The 18,272-nt window shown below is 50.8% G+C and overlaps 2 protein-coding genes across 3 annotated transcripts in view; one reads left to right on the forward strand and one right to left on the reverse strand.

Annotated features, from left to right (window-relative positions):
• TRIM62 (tripartite motif containing 62) overlaps positions 1 to 9,765 on the forward strand; it is a 33,917-nt gene extending 24,152 nt beyond the window's left edge. For both annotated transcript variants that reach the window (XM_073601450.1, XM_073601451.1), the window contains exon 6: positions 4,686 to 9,765. In XM_073601450.1, the coding sequence (XP_073457551.1) occupies positions 4,686 to 5,236 (551 nt within the window). In that variant the 3' untranslated portion in view covers positions 5,237 to 9,765. The remainder of the gene's footprint in view (positions 1 to 4,685) is intronic.
• Positions 9,766 to 12,379: 2,614 nt separating this feature from the next.
• The window catches only part of SVBP (small vasohibin binding protein), a 24,626-nt gene continuing 18,733 nt past the window's right edge, over positions 12,380 to 18,272 (reverse strand). Inside the window, exon 2 of the mRNA XM_073601452.1 lies at positions 12,380 to 14,007. Within this exon, the coding sequence (XP_073457553.1) occupies positions 13,921 to 14,007 (87 nt within the window). The 3' untranslated portion in view covers positions 12,380 to 13,920. The remainder of the gene's footprint in view (positions 14,008 to 18,272) is intronic.

Here is an 18,272-nt window from a genome sequence, read left to right on the forward strand (position 1 = left end):
CACCTCCTCCTTTTCTCTAGTAGTGGGATTCACGGCTCATTCACCTCCTCCTTTCCCCCTAGTAGTGGGATTCACAGCTCATTCACCTCCTCCTTTCCCCCTAGTAGTGGGATTCACAGCTCATTCACCTCCTCCTTTCCCCCTAGTAGTGAGATTCACAGCTCATTCACCTCCTCCTTTTCCCCTAGTAGTGGGATTCACAGCTCATTCACCTCCTCCTTTTCCCCTAGTAGTGAGATTCACAGCTCATTCACCTCCTCCTTTCCCCTAGTAGTGGGATTCACAGCTCATTCACCTCCTCCTTTCCCCCTAGTAGTGGGATTCACAGCTCATTCACCTCCTCCTTTCCCCCTAGTAGTGAGATTCACAGCTCATTCACCTCCTCCTTTCCCCTAGTAGTGAGATTCACAGCTCATTCATCTCCTCCTTTTCTCTAGTAGTGGGATTCACAGCTCATTTACCTCCTTCTTTCCCCTAGTAGTGGGATTCACAGCTTATTCACCTCCTCCTTCCCTCCTAGTAGTGGGATTCACAGCTTATTCGCCTCCTCCTTTCCTCCTAGTAGTGGGATTCACAGCTCATTCGCCTCCTCCTTTCCTCTAGTAGTGGGATTCACAGCTCATTCACCTCCTTCTTTCCCCTAGTAGTGGGATTCACAGCTCATTCACCTCCTCCTTTCCCCTAGTAGTGAGATTCACAGCTCATTCACCTCCTCCTTTCCCCTAGTAGTGAGATTCACAGCTCATTCATCTCCTCCTTTTCTCTAGTAGTGGGATTCACAGCTCATTTACCTCCTTCTTTCCCCTAGTAGTGGGATTCACAGCTCATTCACCTCCTCCTTTCCCCTAGTAGTGAGATTCACATCTCATTCACCTCCTCTTTCCCCTAGTAGTGGGATTCACAGCTCATTCACCTCCTCCTTTCCCCTAGTAGTGGGATTCACAGCTCATTCACCTCCTCCTTTTCTCTAGTAGTGGGATTCACAGCTCATTCACCTCCTCCTTTCCCCCTGGTAGTGGGATTCATAGCTCATTCACCTCCTCCTTTCCCCCTAGTAGTGGGATTCACAGCTCATTCACCTCCTCCTTTCCCCCTAGTAGTGGGATTCACAGCTCATTCACCTCCTCCTTTCCCCTAGTAGTGGGATTCACAGCTCATTCTCCTCCTCCTTTCCTCCTAGTAGTGATATTCACAGCTCATTCACCTCCTCCTTTCCCCTAGTAGTGGGATTCACAGCTCATTCACCTCCTCCGTTCCCCTAGTAGTGGGATTCACAGCTCATTCACCTCCTCCTTTCCCCTAGTAGTGGGATTCACAGCTCATTCACCTCCTCCTTTCCCCCTAGTAGTGACATTCACAGCTCATACACCTCCACCTTTCCTCTAGTAGTGGGATTCACAGCTCATTCACCTCCTCCTCTCCTCTAGTAGTGGGATTCACAGCTCATTCACCTCATTTCCTCTAGTAGCGGGATTCACAGCTCATTCACCTCCCCCTTTCCTCTAGTAGTGAGATTCACAGCTCATTCACCTCCTCCATTCCCCTAGTGGTGGGATTCACAGCTCATTCACCTCCTCCTTTCCCCTAGTAGTGGGATTCACAGCTCATTCACCTCCTTTCCTCTAGTAGCGGGATTCACAGCTCATTCACCTCCTCCTTTCCTCTAGTAGCGGGATTCACAGCTCATTCACCTCCTCCTTTCCCCTAGTAGTGGGATTCACAGCTCATTCACCTCCTCCTTTCCCCTAGTAGTGGGATTCACAGCTCATTCACCTCCTCCTTTCCTCTAGTAGTGGGATTCACAGCTCATTCACCTCCTTCTTTCCCCTAGTAGTGGGATTCACAGCTCATTCACCTCCTCCTTTTCTCTAGTAGTGGGATTCACAGCTTATTCACCTCCTCCTTTCCCCTAGTAGTGGGATTCCCAGCTCATTCACCTCCTTTTCCCTAGTAGCGGGATTCACAGCTCATTCACCTCCTCCTTTCCCCTAGTAGTGAGATTCACAGCTCATTCACCTCCTCCTTTCCCCTAGTAGCGGGATTCACAGCTTATTCACCTCCTCCTTTCCTCTAGTAGTGAGATTCACAGCTCATTCACCTCCTCCTTTTCCCTAGTAGTGGGATTCACAGCTCATTCACCTCCTCCTTTCCTCTAGTAGTGAGATTCACAGCTCATTCACCTCCTTTCCCCTAGTAGTGGGATTCACAGCTCATTCACCTCCTCCTTTCCTCTAGTAGTGGGCTTCACAGCTCATTCACCTCCTCCTTTTCTCTAGTAGTGGGATTCACAGCTTATTCACCTCCTCCTTTCCCCTAGTAGTGGGATTCCCAGCTCATTCACCTCCTTTTCCCTAGTAGCGGGATTCACAGCTCATTCACCTCCTCCTTTCCCCTAGTAGTGAGATTCACAGCTCATTCACCTCCTCCTTTCCCCTAGTAGCGGGATTCACAGCTTATTCACCTCCTCCTTTCCTCTAGTAGTGAGATTCACAGCTCATTCACCTCCTCCTTTTCCCTAGTAGTGGGATTCACAGCTCATTCACCTCCTCCTTTCCTCTAGTAGTGAGATTCACAGCTCATTCACCTCCTTTCCCCTAGTAGTGGGATTCACAGCTCATTCACCTCCTCCTTTCCTCTAGTAGTGGGATTCACAGCTCATTCACCTCCTCCTTTCCCCTAGTAGTGGGATTCACATCTCATTCACCTCCTCTTTCCCCTAGTAGCGGGATTCACAGCTCATTCACCTCCTCCTTTCCTCTAGTAGTGGGATTTACAGCTCATTCACCTCCTCCTTTCCCCTAGTAGTGGGATTCACATCTCATTCACCTCCTCTTTCCCCTAGTAGCGAGATTCACAGCTCATTCACCTCCTCCTTTCCCCTAGTAGCGAGATTCACAGCTCATTCACCTCCTCCTTTCCCCTAGTAGTGACATTCACAGCTCATTCACCTCCTCCTTTCCCCTAGTAGCGAGATTCACAGCTCATTCACCTCCTCCTTTCCTCTAGTAGTGAGATTCACAGCTCATTCACCTCCTCCTTTCCTCTAGTAGTGGGATTCACAGCTCATTCACCTCCTCTTTTCCCCTAGTAGTGGGATTCACAGCTCATTCACCTCATTTCCTCTAGTAGCGGGATTCACAGCTCATTCACCTCCCCCTTTCCTCTAGTAGTGAGATTCACAGCTCATTCACCTCCTCCTTTCCCCTAGTGGTGGGATTCACAGCTCATTCACCTCCTCCTTTCCCCTAGTAGTGGGATTCACAGCTCATTCACCTCCTCCTTTCCTCTAGTAGTGAGATTCACAGCTCATTCACCTCCCCCTTTCCTCTAGTAGTGAGATTCACAGCTCATTCACCTCCCCCTTTCCTCTAGTAGTGAGATTCACAGCTCATTCACCTCCTCCTTTCCCCTAGTAGTGGGATTCACAGCTCATTCACCTCCTCCTTTCCTCTAGTAGTGAGATTCACAGCTCATTCACCTCCTCCTTTCCTCTAGTAGTGAGATTCACGGCTCAATTACCTCCTCCTTTCCTCTAGTAGTGAGATTCACAGCTCATTCACCTCCTCCTTTCCCCTAGTAGTGGGATTCACAGCTCATTCACCTCCTCCTTTCCTCTAGTAGTGGGATTCACAGCTCATTCACCTCCTCCTTTCCCCTAGTAGTGGGATTTACAGCTCATTCACCTCCTCCTTTCCCCTAGTAGTGGGATTCACATCTCATTCACCTCCTCTTTCCCCTAGTAGTGGGATTCACATCTCATTCACCTCCTCTTTCCCCTAGTAGCGGGATTCACAGCTCATTCACCTCCTCCTTTCCCCTAGTAGTGGGATTCACAGTTCATTCACCTCCTCCTTTCCTCTAGTAGTGAGATTCACAGCTCATTTACCTCCTCCTTTCCTCTAGTAGTGAGATTCACGGCTCATTCACCTCCTCCTTTCCTCTAGTAGTGAGATTCACGGCTCATTCACCTCCTCCTTTCCTCTAGTAGTGAGATTCACAGCTCATTCACCTCCTCCTTTCCCCTAGTAGTGGGATTCACAGCTCATTCACCTCCTCCTTTCCTCTAGTAGTGGGATTCACAGCTCATTCACCTCCTCCTTTCCCCTAGTAGTGGGATTCATAGCTCATTCACCTCCTCTTTCCCCTAGTAGCGGGATTCACAGCTTATTCACCTCCTCCTTTCCCCTAGTAGTGGGATTCACAGCTCATTCACCTCCTCCTTTCCTCTAGTAGTGGGATTCACAGCTCATTCACCTCCTCCTTTCCCCTAGTAGTGGGATTCACATCTCATTCACCTCCTCTTTCCCCTAGTAGCGGGATTCACAGCTTATTCACCTCCTCCTTTCCCCTAGTAGTGGGATTCACAGCTCATTCACCTCCTCCTTTCCTCTAGTAGTGGGATTCACAGCTCATTCACCTCCTCCTTTCCTCTAGTAGTGGGATTCACAGCTCATTCACCTCCTCCTTTCCTCTAGTAGTGAGATTCACAGCTCATTCACCTCCTCCTTTCCCCTAGTAGTGGGATTCACAGCTCATTCACCTCCTCTTTTCCCCTAGTAGTGGGATTCACAGCTCATTCACCTCCTCCTTTCCTCCTAGTAGTGAGATTCACAGCTTATTCACCTCCTCCTTTCCCCTAATAGTGGAATATCTCATACACCTTTTGATGTTCTTGTTCTCCTCAGTGCCTGCAGCGTTGACGTTGGACCCGGTGACCGCCCACCAGCGCCTGATCCTCTCGGATGACTGTACAATCGTGGCTTACGGTAACTTGCACCCTCAGCCGCTGCAGGACTCTCCGAAGCGCTTTGACGTGGAGGTGTCGGTGTTGGGCTCGCAGGTCTTCGATGGAGGAGTCCATTACTGGGAGGTGGTCGTCTCCGACAAGACGCAGTGGATGATTGGACTGGCCCACGAAGCCGTGAGCCGTAAGGGAAGTATTCAGATCCAGCCCGGGAAAGGCTTCTACTGCATCGTGATGCATGATGGGAACCGGTACAGCGCCTGCACCGAGCCCTGGACCCGACTCAACGTCAAGAGCAAGTTAGAGAAGGTCGGCGTCTATCTGGACTATGATAAGGGTCTGCTCATCTTCTACAACGCCGACGACATGTCCTGGCTATACACCTTCCGGGAGAAATTCCCTGGAAGACTATGTTCATATTTCAGCCCCGGGCAGAGCCACGCCAACGGCAAGAATGTACAACCACTACGCATCAACACGGTGCGAATATAGCACCGCGTGCCCCCCCCCCCCAGCCCCCACCATGCTGCTGCCTGTCCAGGTGGAGGGAGGGATCCCATATTTAGATAGAAATAAAATGTATCCATCATCCACTGAGGGACACAGGAATTCAAATCAGTCGAGTGACACCGCTGCCTGCAGGAGGTGAAGACCTTAGAAAAAGTCATAAACCAGCCCCCTTGTATCCCATCCTCCACCCAGCTGGGGTTGGATGCCTTCTCTTCAGCTCTGCCGAAACAAAAGTCTAGCTTCTTGCTTCTCCTATTGTTTTGGTGCATCAATCTGGGATCACAGTATTCCTTCACACCCGCCCATCCTTGTTAGGGTGCTTCCTGAGCACCATTGGCATTAGGGTTGGTACCCCAAAGTTGTTCCTAGTCTCGGGAGTCTTTTTGGCTATACCAGCCTTTCTCAACCTTTTACCCCAGAGGAACCCTTTAAATAATTTCCAGGTCTCAGGGAACCCCTAGTAAGATTAGTCCATTGGGGGTCATTAAAATGCCCCTTACATTGGTGGTGGTAAATGGAAAAAAATGGCCCTTTTAAATGGGGTGGCCAGATTGATGACCTTGGCTCTGCCAAATGGGGTTGGACCTATGGAGGTACCATTAGATGGGAGGTCAGCTAGCCACAGCTCAAGGAACCCCTTGCCACCCCTGGAGGAACCCTAGGGTTCCATGGATTCTTGGTTGAGAATGGCTGGACTATACGTTCATACCTCCATAGATATCTCCTGTGAGATGGGTCATCTGGCCAGGCAGCCTTGTTCTGGTATCTTCCCTCCCTAAACCAAGGGTGGGAGTGTAAGACTTGGGCCTTTCATTTATTAACCAGCTGGCATTCCCTCATGGACCGGTTTTTGTTCAGTGGTCCCTCTGGGGACCTATTCTCCATGTGCTGGACCAATTTCCTTTTTTTTTTTTTTTTGACTTGTCAGGCAGTTGCCTTGTTCTACCAGTTTTGGTGGTTTCTTGGTCCACAGCCTTTTGCAGGTGAGGGCTCAGTGCTCCTTCAGAGGGACTCATTCCACTTGGAAATTTATTCTGTCCTGATCTGAGCATCAGGTTGGTCCTCTGTTGGTGCTTGGCAGGGACTTCACCTCCGCTAGTTCAGATTTGGGGTTGGTCCTCCTGGTAGTCATGTGTTACAGACGGCTCCTGGTCTCTTCTTAGTTCTGTCGATGGCTACTGTTGACCCCTGGAATGGACTGCTCTTGGACTATCCTGGCTGTTTCTGAATTCCTGTGGCCATCAATGGACGATGGAGAAAGTATGATTTTTGTACTTGCCTGAAAATCTTTTTCTTGGAGCGTCTCGCCCTTCTGTGGTTTTTGGTGGCCCTGTGTACTGCTTTCTCACAAAACTTCAGGCATGCTGAGCACAGGAGGTGTTATGCCGGGGCTGGCTTACAATTTTACTGTTTGCTGGTGTCCAAACCTCCTGTAAGCGGCAGTATAACCCAACTGTGGATGAATTCCTGTGTCCCTCAATGGACTCCAAGAAAAAGATTTCAGGAGAGGTTAAAAAAAAATCTTTATTTAGCCTATAATATAAGAGGACCAATGAAAGTATCGCAGGCTTGGATCAGTGCAGGGAGGCCCCGCCCCTTCAGGACTGACTCCTATAATATAAAAGGACCAATGAAAGTATCGCAGGCGTGGATCAGTGCGGAGAGGCCCCGCCCCTTCAGGACTGACTCCTATAATATAAAAGGACCAATGAAAGTATCGCAGGCGTGGATCAGTGCAGGGAGGCCCCGCCCCTTCTGGACTGACTCCTATAATATAAAAGGACCAATGAAAGTATCGCAGGTGTGGATCAGTGCGGAGAGGCCCCGCCCCTTCAGGACTGACTCCTATAAAAGGACCAATGAAAGTATGACAAGTGTAGATCAGTGTGGAGAGGCCCCGCCCCTTCAGGACTGACTCCATCCACCATATAATAGAATGAATGGATGCTCGAGCCAGGAACATTCGGTGGATCCCAATTTTCGAGTGTAGAATGTTGGTCTACATGACCATGTGGGAAATGTCTCCCCATATAATTAGAAGGATGGGAGTCGTAGTCTCATGATCGCAGGGCATTCTGGGAAGACGTCTTATATATGGCTGATTCCTGGATCTGATCTCTCTCGGATTGTGGAGGCCTAATGGTAAAAAGGGCTAATTTTCTGCCTGCAGGAGGCGTTCAGATAATGTACCAAATCCATCACACAGCCAGCAAATGAAGGACCAACGTGAGGGGGAGGTGTGAGGATCAGCCCAGCTCCAACGATAAACGGTATTTGGTTTTGGATGGAGGGAAGGGGTGTGGGTTGTGTTGCTGTCTGTGCCCCTAGGGAGGAGATGTCTTCACACTTCTGTTTTGGACAGAATGGGGCACAAAGAAAACCAATCCAATGAGGTCACAGACAGAAATGTTTTATCTCTCTCCCATACTATCCAAAAATTTAAAGCTGAACATCACCTAAAAAAAAAAAAAATGAATAGCCTTTTAAAAGCTTAATGTGTTTGCTGCAATACTTAAATTCAATCCTGAGCTGCTCCCCACAGTATCACCTTTCTGCCACTAGATGTCCTCAGTTTTCAGGATTGAATGACATCCAGCGTCATCCAACCGATGAATTCTGAGGCCACCACCAGTCTGTATTTGGACGGTGAAAGGAGAAGCAGCAGACTGATGAGGTCATCTCTCTGTCCCTCTGCTCTCACAGGTTCAGCTTTAAAAACAATTGGTTAGCATTGGGCTTTAACCACTTGAAATCTATGTGCTGCTAACAAGGAACGGACAGAGTAGTTGTCAGTCAGGAGCAAGTGATCGCCCTTCCTGTGATGTTCCACCCACAACTGAACGTGGTGAGATTTGCCCCACAGCCTGCCCGTGTCACCATATAACAATTCTGTATATTCTCTTCACCTGACATCCAACTGATAGACCATTGTAACCCAAAACTGAATTCCGTTGTGGCTGGAAGTGAAGTGAGAGCGAAGAATCATTGCACTTGGAGGACCTCCATCCAGACAAATCAAGCAAGTCTACAAATGTCCCCCTATAGCTTTTTCCTTCCTTGTGATGCCCCCGAGAGCTCTACAAGGATTCTCCGAATGAACCCCAGTCTTTAACAACCCCCCCCCCCCCCCCCCCCCATGGCCAGGGAGAGATTTGCTGCATATTGCACAGTCAGGAGGGAGGACATTGCACCTTGGCAATTTGATGGCCTCCTTTTTCTTGTTTTTTTTTTTTTAATCTGCTTTTACTTCATTCCACCCAAAATCTGATTCTTCTCCGGAGTATGGGGAGAACTAAACTCTTCCCTGTGATTGGCTACCTTAACTTTGATCTGGTTAGTAGTAGGTGGTCACATCCAGCTGGACGTGTTTCTGTAATGTTGAAGACATTTTGTAGATTCTCCAAGGCACTTCAGTTCTAATGAGTGTTGAGAAGATCCCCGAACATATATATCCACACTGGTAGAAACCTTCATCCAATGACCATGGAATGTGTCATGGCAGATGTTGTTTGTCCAAGAACAGGTGGAGGTGTGAAAGTCGTGCTACCACCTTATGTCCTGTCCTGCCACGGTCTAAAAACTGTAATGGCGCGTACACACGAGCGGAATTTCCAACAGAAAGAGTCTGATGGGAGCTTTTCATCATATATTCTGACCGTGTGTAGGCCCCATCGGACCTTCTCCATCGAAAATTCAGACGGACTTAGATAGAGAGCATGTTCTATATTTTTCAGACGGAACAAATTACTATCGGAAAAAACGCTCGTCTGTATGCTGTTCCGACGCACCAAAAACGACGCATGCTCTGAAGCAAGTACGAGACTGAAACTACTGGCTATTGAACTTCCATTTTCTAGTCCCACCGTACGTGTTGTAGGTCACCGCATTCTGGACGGTCGGAATTTGGTGTGACCGTGTGTATGCAAGACAGCTTGAGCGGAATTCCGTCTGAACTCGGTCGGAAAAATCTTCAGAGTTCATTCCGAAGGGAAAACCGGTTGTGTGTACAGGGCATTAGAGTCTTGACCTGTAGAATTTGCCCTCTTATGTTGGGTCTTGACCTGTAGAATTTGCCCTCCAGTGTTCTCCTGTGTTAGACCTTTTGTTTCGTGAGAGGTTGCCTTACCTCCCCACCGTACAGGTCTTTGTATTCCTCACTACATTACATGTATTAAGTTCCTTCCCTTGTGTTTGGCTGTTGGGTCTGAAGAAGTGGCTTGGAGAAGCTATGAGATATCTTCACCATGACAGAACAAGTCCAGCTGGAAGTGACCAACTGCTACTAGATACACCATGACCTGGATCCATGAGATGCTTCACAGACTTACCTCTGAGCATGGTGAAATGTTCATCCCAATGTAGAGGGTGGGGTTTGGCCCATGGTTCTCCTCCACCTCACAGATCTGCAGTTGTTTTGATGTAATAAAACGTGCAAATGCTGATATTACCCAGATAATGTGGAAACTGTTACAGCACTGCTGAGAAATGTTGCAATAAACTGTGAAAAGGTTGCCTGGTTGTCCCTTTATTGCAGGATAACAGTTGTACTTTATATCGAGATCTGCAGCGTGGCTTTTATTGATACCAGATCAGGTCAGAAAGACGTTCTCTCCCCCATCAGATGTAACTTTGCGACTGACGCATTTTACCCAATGAGCTTGATCACAGGAAAACATTCTATGAATGTCTGATCTTGTCTGCATCATGGTTAGTAACACATGGTGTAGAGCTAAAACAAAATATTGGTGTATAAATCATGTGCAAAATAAATCATACAATGCTATAATTAAACCACATTCCTAGATTAAAGTGCAAAAAGGTCGTCGAACGACCAAATAGCAAATCCAAATAATGATATGGTGAATAGAGTTCATGTCGTGATAAAACTCCAAATCATGGAATAGTGAGTAAAGTTCATATCGTGGTGTGTTAATGTCACAATATACGAGAACATCCAAACAGAGGAGGGATCCAAACACGTGGTCCAGTGCAGAGGGGGAGGTGCATGAAGAAACCTGAAAAGCCACAATTGGATCACCCAGGATAGTGATAGTCCTCAGCCCAATTAGGGGGGTAAATTCTCTTACCGGATGATGAGGACACATGCCACACACGGCAGTGGGTCAGTCATGCAGAAAATACAGAATAGGTAGACTCCAAAGACGGACACTTGCACCGGGAGTTGCGATTGGAGCTCTGATGGAAATTGTCCAAAATGTGAATGGTAGAAATCATCCAACGTAGGGATCAGCAATTACCTGGATGGATTCAGAGGAAGGTGGGTTTAAACAGACACCAGTCCATTTAATCTGCCTGCTCATAGAACTGCATGGAGCTTCTGATCAAGTCCTCCTGAAAAACCCTCTATTCTGATACAGACCCCGGAGAAGTCTGAGGAGAACGGTGGTACCGGGAAGCGGTGGGGCCTGTATCGGATTAGGGAGTTTTTCAGGAGGACTTGATCAGAAGCTCCATGCAGTTCTATGAGCAGGCAGATTAAATGGACTGGTGTCTGTTTAAACCCACCTTCCTCTGAATCCATCCAGGTAATTGCTGATCCCTACGTTGGATGATTTCTACCATTCACATTTTGGACGATTTCCATCAGAGCTCCAATCGCAACTCCCGGTGCAAGTGTCCGTCTTTGGAGTCTACCTATTCTGTATTTTCTGCATGACTGACCCACTGCCGTGTGTGGCATGTGTCCACATCATCCGGTAAGAGAATTTACCCCCCCTAATTGGGCTGAGGACTATCACTATCCTGGGTGATCCAATTGTGGCTTTTCAGGTTTCTTCATGCACCTCCCCCTCTGCACTGGACCACGTGTTTGGATCCCTCCTCTGTTTGGATGTTCTCGTATATTGTGACATTAACACACCACGATCTGAACTTTACTCACTATTCCATGATTTGGAGTTTTATCACGACATGAACTCTATTCACCATATCATTATTTGGATTTGCTATTTGGTCGTTCGACGACCTTTTTGCACTTTAATCTAGGAATGTGGTTTAATTATAGCATTGTATGATTTATTTTGCACATGATTTATACACCAATATTTTGTTTTAGCTCTACACCATGTGTTACTATCTGTTATAATTTGTCAAATTTTGTGTTAGCTGCTTTGATTGGTTATTTCCGGTTAGCGCAGTAATCTCACCCCATTAGAGTGCTTCTCATGCTTCTGAACCCAACAGGAGGTGGTTGTATCACACCTATAAATCCCCTTTGTCTCAGGGACAGCTTCTCAGTGGCTAAAAATCAGCCCAGTAATAGCGAGTGATACCCCCCTGTTTTCCAACATCAACAGGGGGCACTGCTGAGCTCCAGGAGGGTGATGAGGAAACGCAGCAAATCCCAACCCTTGCAGGAGAGTGGCCTGTCTGTTACCACCCAGAGCTGCAACATTTACAAACCAAAACCATTCAGCCAATAACAAGTACCTAAAGTGGACCTGTCATCACACAGTTTTTCCCTTTTTTTAGTCCCCCCTCGCCAGTGCCATCTACCCCTCCTTCATGAGGGGCCCCCATCAAGCTGGGTGTTGAGGGGGCACCTCTGCAGATGCCCTTCGAAGCTGGACTGTGTGCATCTATAGGCACACACACACACACACAGCTTGGCTCAGCGATGCCCCTACTCCCTCCTCACAGTATTTGATTGACAGCAGCAGGAGGAGACTATGGGGTCAAGCTGCCCTCAGTGTCTCCTGTGAGAGGGGAGAGCGTGCTGCAGACGGGTTCAGGTTTTTATTGGACTGTCGCTGTATGTTGTGACATATAATCATGAAGAGTGAGGAGTCCTGAGAATCTACCAAATTAAGATCTGCACCGTAATTACACCACCCGGCCCACAATATTATCATGAATACACACGCAGACCTAAATACGCAGATATAGATTTATTAGAGTCGTGTCCCTGGGACAGCGAAGAACAACTGACACTCAGAGGGGCGGACTGGTTCCAGGTTGGGACTTGCTCGGAATCTCCTGAAGAAGAATTCTTCTGTTTCCCTGCCAGGTGAATGTTTAGTTTCATTGTTGGTGGATTAGTGTTCCTGGCACAGTGAGTAAGAGCACCAGAAAGTGTTGGGTTGTAAGTAAGAGCACCAGAAAGTGTTGGGTTGTATAAAAGCTTTTAATAAAAGTACAACAAAAATAAATCAGCAATGACTCCACCGACATAAAAACAAGTAAAAGCACAGCCGGGGAAGAGGGGATAGGAGCACACCATGTCTGGTCATCCATGGTGGGGGAGATGGGATAGGAGCACACCATGTCTGGTCATCCATGGTGGGGGAGATGGGATAGGAGCACACCATGTCTGGTCATCCTGGGATAGGAGCACACCATGTCTGGTCATCCATAGTGGAGCATCTGGGATGGGAGTGCACTGTGTCTGGTCATCCATGGTGGAGGATCTGGGATGAGAGTGCACTGTGTCTGGTCATCCATGGTGGAGGATCTGGGATGAGAGTGCACTGTGTCTGGTCATTCCTGGAGGAGGAGCTGGGATGGGAGCACACCATCTCTGGTCATCCATGGTGGAGGAGCTGGGATAGGAACACACCAAGTCTGGTCATCCATGGTGGAGGAGCTGGGATGGTAGTGCACCACATCTGGACATCCATGATGGAGGAGCTGGGATGGGAGTGCACCATGTCTGGTCATCTGGATTGTAGGAACTAGGAAGGGAGCACTACATATCTAGTCTTCCATGGTGGAGGACCTGGGATAGGAGCACACCTTGTCTACTCATCCATGGTAGAGGTGTTGGGATGGGAGTACACCATGTCTGGTCATCCATGGTGGAGGAGCTGGGATGGGAGCGCCTCATGTCTGGTCATCCATGCTAGAGGAGTTGGGATAGGAGCGCACCACGTCTGGTCATCCATGGTGGGGGAGATGGGATAGGAGCACACCATGTCTGATCATCCATGGTGGGGGAGATTGGATAGGAGCACACCATGTCTGGTCATCCATATTGGAGGATCTGGGATGGGAGTGCACTGTGTCTGGTCATCCATTGTGGAGGATCTGGGATGGGAGTGCACTGTGTCTGGTCATTCCTGGAGGAGGAGCTGGGATGGGAGCACACCATGTCTGGTCATCCATGGTGGAGGAGCTGGGATAGGAACACACCAAGTCTGGTCATCCATGGTGGAGGAGCTGGGATGGTAGTGCACCACGTCTGGACATCCATGATGGAGGAGCTGGGATGGGAGTGCACCATGTCTGGTCATCTGGATTGTAGGAACTAGGAAGGGAGCACTACATATCTAGTCTTCCATGGTGGAGGACCTGGGATAGGAGCACACCTTGTCTACTCATCCACGTCTGGTCATCCATGGTGGAGGAGCTGGGATGGGAGCGCCTCATGTCTGGTCATCCATGTTAGAGGAGTTGGGATAGGAGCGCACCACGTCTGGTCATCCATGATGATGGAGCTGGGATGGGAACACACCGTGTCTAGTCATCCATGGTAGAGGAGCTGGGATGGGAGAACAACATCTGGTCATCTATGGTGGAGAAACTGGGATGGGAGCACACCACGGTTGGTCATCCATGGTGGAGGAGCTGGTGTTGAAGTGCACCATGTCTGGTCATCCATGATGGAGGAGCTGGGGTTGAAGTACACCACGTTTGGTCATCTGAGCGCTCTATTTCCCGGACGCCTGCATCTGTTTACAGAAAGCTTCAAACTGCTGCTGCTCCAACTCCGTCATCACCTTGTTCAGGGCGTAGATCTGAAATAAAGAGAACCTGTTATCTCCACAGCCTCAGGTTGTGCCATCTGGTCAGCATCATGCCGCACCAGTACATGCAATTAAACATAAAGCAGAGGTTATCTGAAGGGATATATGTGAGATAGAGTTCAGAATTGGAGAGGAAGATTATTTGCAGTGCATAGCTGACTTCCTGTGAGTCCCCCTCCCCCAGCCTGTTATGGAGATAGCAGAGTATGGAGGTTGGCACCTACACATACATTTGGGAATATTGGGACAACTCCCACTATTTATAACTCACAATTCTGAACATTTTACTATTTGGAAGAGAAGTGAATTGTCGCCTTGAGGCGGTCCTATAAACGTCTGGCGAGATGAAGATCTTGGCTTCTGTACCAGGAGGAAAACTTCTACCTCAACATCTCCAGAGAAGATCTCACGTCACAGCTTAAGGCCCGGCAGCCATCTTCTCCACCACATCCTGCTGAATACAAGACAAGGGACGAGTGCCAAGTTAACCACAAAATGTGGGCATAGCGCAGCCTCACCCATCCCCCCCCCTGCATGAATTGTGATCCTCGTGTCTGACGGAAGGAGCTCACCGCACCAACAAGGCACCAATAAATGTTCTTCTGTAAGAACTCAGTGAGAGACCTTCATCTCCACACCTCAGCCAGCGCCGGACACTGCAGAACGGATCCATGAATGAGGAGGACACCCCATCCCCCGCTCCCAGAGTTTATCATAAGGGTAGACCTGTGAGATGAACACACTCCGCAGCAACCAATCACATCCCTTCACTCTCCCATCAGCACCGTGAAGTGAAATCTGGGCTCTGATTGGCTGCTGCGGACCGGTTCTCCAGGTTGCCCTAGGATGATGGAGCTCCAAGGTCTGGTGTGGGCGGAGTGTAGGAGGTCCACACTGCAGAAAAGAACAATATCGACCTGAACTCCACAGATCCGTAATACTTCCACAACTTTATTAGGATCAAGTGGACAGAGACACTCCCCACACTGACTGACGCATTTCACCTCTTAGTGGGTTACTCAATATTCTGTAGGATTGGGCTCCACTAGAGAGCGACACACGTTAAATGAAGACTGTGGAGTGTCTCTGTCCTATTGTAGTTGGAGTACTATGGGGGGGTGGAGGGGGTGATCTGGGTGGAGTACTGGGGGAGGGGTTCTGTAGTTGGAGTACTGTGGAGGGGGTGATCTGGTGGAGTACTGGGGGAGGGGTTCTGTAGTTGGAGTACTGTGGAGGGGGTGATCTGGGTGAGTACTGGGGGAGGGGTTCTGTAGTTGGAGTACTGTGGAGAGGGTGATCTGGGTGGAGTACTGGGGGAGGGGTTCTATAGTTGGTGTACTGTGAAGGAGTGGAGGGGTGATCTGGGTGGAGTACAGGGGGAGGGGTCCTGTAGTTGGAGTACTGTGGAGGGGTGATCTGGGTGGAGTACTGGGGAGGGGTTCTGTAGTTGGAGTACTGTGGGGGGGTGATCTGGGTGGAGTACTGGGGGAGGGGTCCTGTAGTTGGAGTACTGTGGAGGGGGTGATCTGGGTGGAGTACTGGGGGAGGGGTTCTGTAGTTGGAGTACTGTGGGGGGTGATCTGGGTGGAGTACTGGGGGGAGGGGTCCTGTAGTTGGAGTACTGTGGAGGGGGTGATCTGGGTGGAGTACTGGGGAGGGGTTCTGTAGTTGGAGTACTGTGGAGGGGGTGATCTGGGTGGAGTACTGGGGAGGGGTTCTGTAGTTGGAGTACTGTGGAGGGGGTGATCTGGGTGGAGTACTGGGGGAGGGGGTTCTGTAGTTGGAGTACTGTGGAGGGGGGTGATCTGGGTGGAGTACTGGGGAGGGTTCTGTAGTTGGAGTACTGTGAGGGGGTGATCTGGGTGGAGTACTGGGGGAGGGGGTCCTGTAGTTGGAGTACTGTGGAGGGGGTGATCTGGGTGGAGTACTGGGGAGGGGTCCTGTAGTTGGAGTACTGTGGAGGGGGTGATCTGGGTGGAGTACTGGGGGGGGTGATTGGGTGGAGTACTGGGGAGGGGTTCTGTAGTTGGGTACTGTGGAGGGGGTGATCTGGGTGAGTACTGGGGGAGGGGTTCTGTAGTTGGAGTACTGTGGAGGGGGTGATCTGGGTGGAGTACTGGGGGAGGGGTTCTGTAGTTGGAGTACTGTGGAGGGGGTGATCTGGGTGGAGTACTGGGGAGGGTTCTGTAGTTGGAGTACTGTGGAGGGGGTGATCTGGGTGGAGTACTGTGGGGGGTGATCTGGGTGGAGTACTGGGGGAGGGGTGATCTGGGTGGAGTACTGGGGGAGGGGTTCTGTAGTTGGAGTACTGTGGGGGGTGATCTGGGTGGAGTACTGTGGGGGGGAGTGATCTGTGGTTGGAGTACTGTGGGGGGGTGATCTGGGTGGAGTACTGTGGGGGGTGATCTGGGTGGAGTACTGGGGGAGGGGTGATCTGGGTGGAGTACTGGGGAGGGGTTCTGTAGTTGGAGTACTGTGGGGGGGTGATCTGGGTGGAGTACTGTGGGGGGTGATCTGGGTGGAGTACTGTGGGGGGTGATCTGGGTGGAGTACTGGGGGAGGGGTGATCTGGGTGGAGTACTGGGGGAGGGGTTCTGTCGGTTGGAGTACTGTGGGGGGGTGATCTGGGTGGAGTACTGTGGGGGGTGATCTGGTCGCTGGTGTACTGGGGGAGGGGGTGATCTGGGTGGAGTACTGGGGGAGGGGTTCTGTAGTTGGAGTACTGTGGGGGGTGATCTGGGTGGAGTACTGTGGGGGGTGATCTGGGTGGAGTACTGGGGGAGGGGTGATCTGGGTGGAGTACTGGGGGAGGGGTTCTGTAGTTGGAGTACTGTGGGGGGTGATCTGGGTGGAGTACTGTGGGGGGTGATCTGGGTGGAGTACTGCGGGGCGAGGGGTACTGGGGGAGGGGTGATCTGGGTGGAGTACTGGGGGAGGGGTTCTGTAGTTGGAGTACTGTGGGGGGGGTGATCTGGGTGGAGTACTGGGGGAGGGGCGGGTATTTCTTTGCCCCGGGGGGGGGGGATAGTTTGGAGGATTCTCACACCCAGGTCTGGTTAGCAGGGCGTCTCTAGAATACAATGCATGTATGCAGCATGTGTCATGTGCCCCGGGGGAGGTATACATTATATATACACACAACTCTTATTGGCCGCACATATCACAGGCTGGATTCTATTTATAATGCTGAGCAGAGCAGCGGGGGAGGGGGAGGGGGGGGGTCCCGGTATTATAGCTGCAGGGATCTGGCGGCACCGCTATGGGAGATCCTCAGTACCCTCTCTGGGTTCAGGTCCCCTCCCCCCCCATTACACAATGGTCACCTACCAGTCAGTCCCAATGTCCAGCAGGAGCAGTGAAGGGGGGAGGGGGGGCCATACTGACACTGAAAGCAGTCTTTATAATTACAACACCCCCCAAATCTGAACATGTGAACCGACATCTGGAGGGGTTCTTTACAGTCGGAGGGAGAGGGGTGCTGTACAGTCGGTGGGGGGAGGGGTGCTGTACAGTCGGAGGGGGAGGGGTGCTGTACAGTCGGTGGGGGGAGGGGTGCTGTACAGTCGGTGGGGGGAGGGGTGCTGTACAGTCGGAGGGGGAGGGGTGCTGTACAGTCGGAGGGGGAGGGGTGCTGTACAGTCGGTGGGGGGAGGGGTGCTGTACAGTCGGTGGGGGGAGGGGTGCTGTACAGTCGGAGGGAGAGGGGTGCTGTACAGTCGGTGGGGGGAGGGGTGCTGTACAGTCGGAGGGGGAGGGGTGCTGTACAGTCGGAGGGGGAGGGGTGCTGTACAGTCGGTGGGGGGAGGGGTGCTGTACAGTCGGTGGGGGGGAGGGGTGCTGTACAGTCGGAGGGAGAGGGGTGCTGTACAGTCGGAGGGGGAGGGGTGCTGTACAGTCGGTGGGGGGGGGACGGGGGTGCTGTACAGTCGGTGGGGGAGGGGTGCTGTACAGTCGGTGGGGGGAGGGGTGCTGTACAGTCGGAGCGGGGAGGGGTGCTGTACAGTCGGTGGGGGGAGGGGTGCTGTACAGTCGGTGGGGGGAGGGGTGCTGTACAGTCGGAGGGAGAGGGGTGCTGTACAGTCGGTGGGGGGAGGGGTGCTGTACAGTCGGAGGGGGAGGGGTGCTGTACAGTCGGTGGGGGGGACGGGGTGCTGTACAGTCGGAGGGGAGGGGGGTGCTGTACAGTCGGTGGGGGGAGGGGTGCTGTACAGTCGGTGGGGGGAGGGGGTGCTGTACAGTCGGTGGGGGGGGGGAGG

This window comes from Aquarana catesbeiana, linkage group LG10 (genome assembly GCF_042186555.1).
Source record: "Aquarana catesbeiana isolate 2022-GZ linkage group LG10, ASM4218655v1, whole genome shotgun sequence".
NCBI classification, from domain to species: Eukaryota; Metazoa; Chordata; class Amphibia; order Anura; family Ranidae; genus Aquarana; species Aquarana catesbeiana.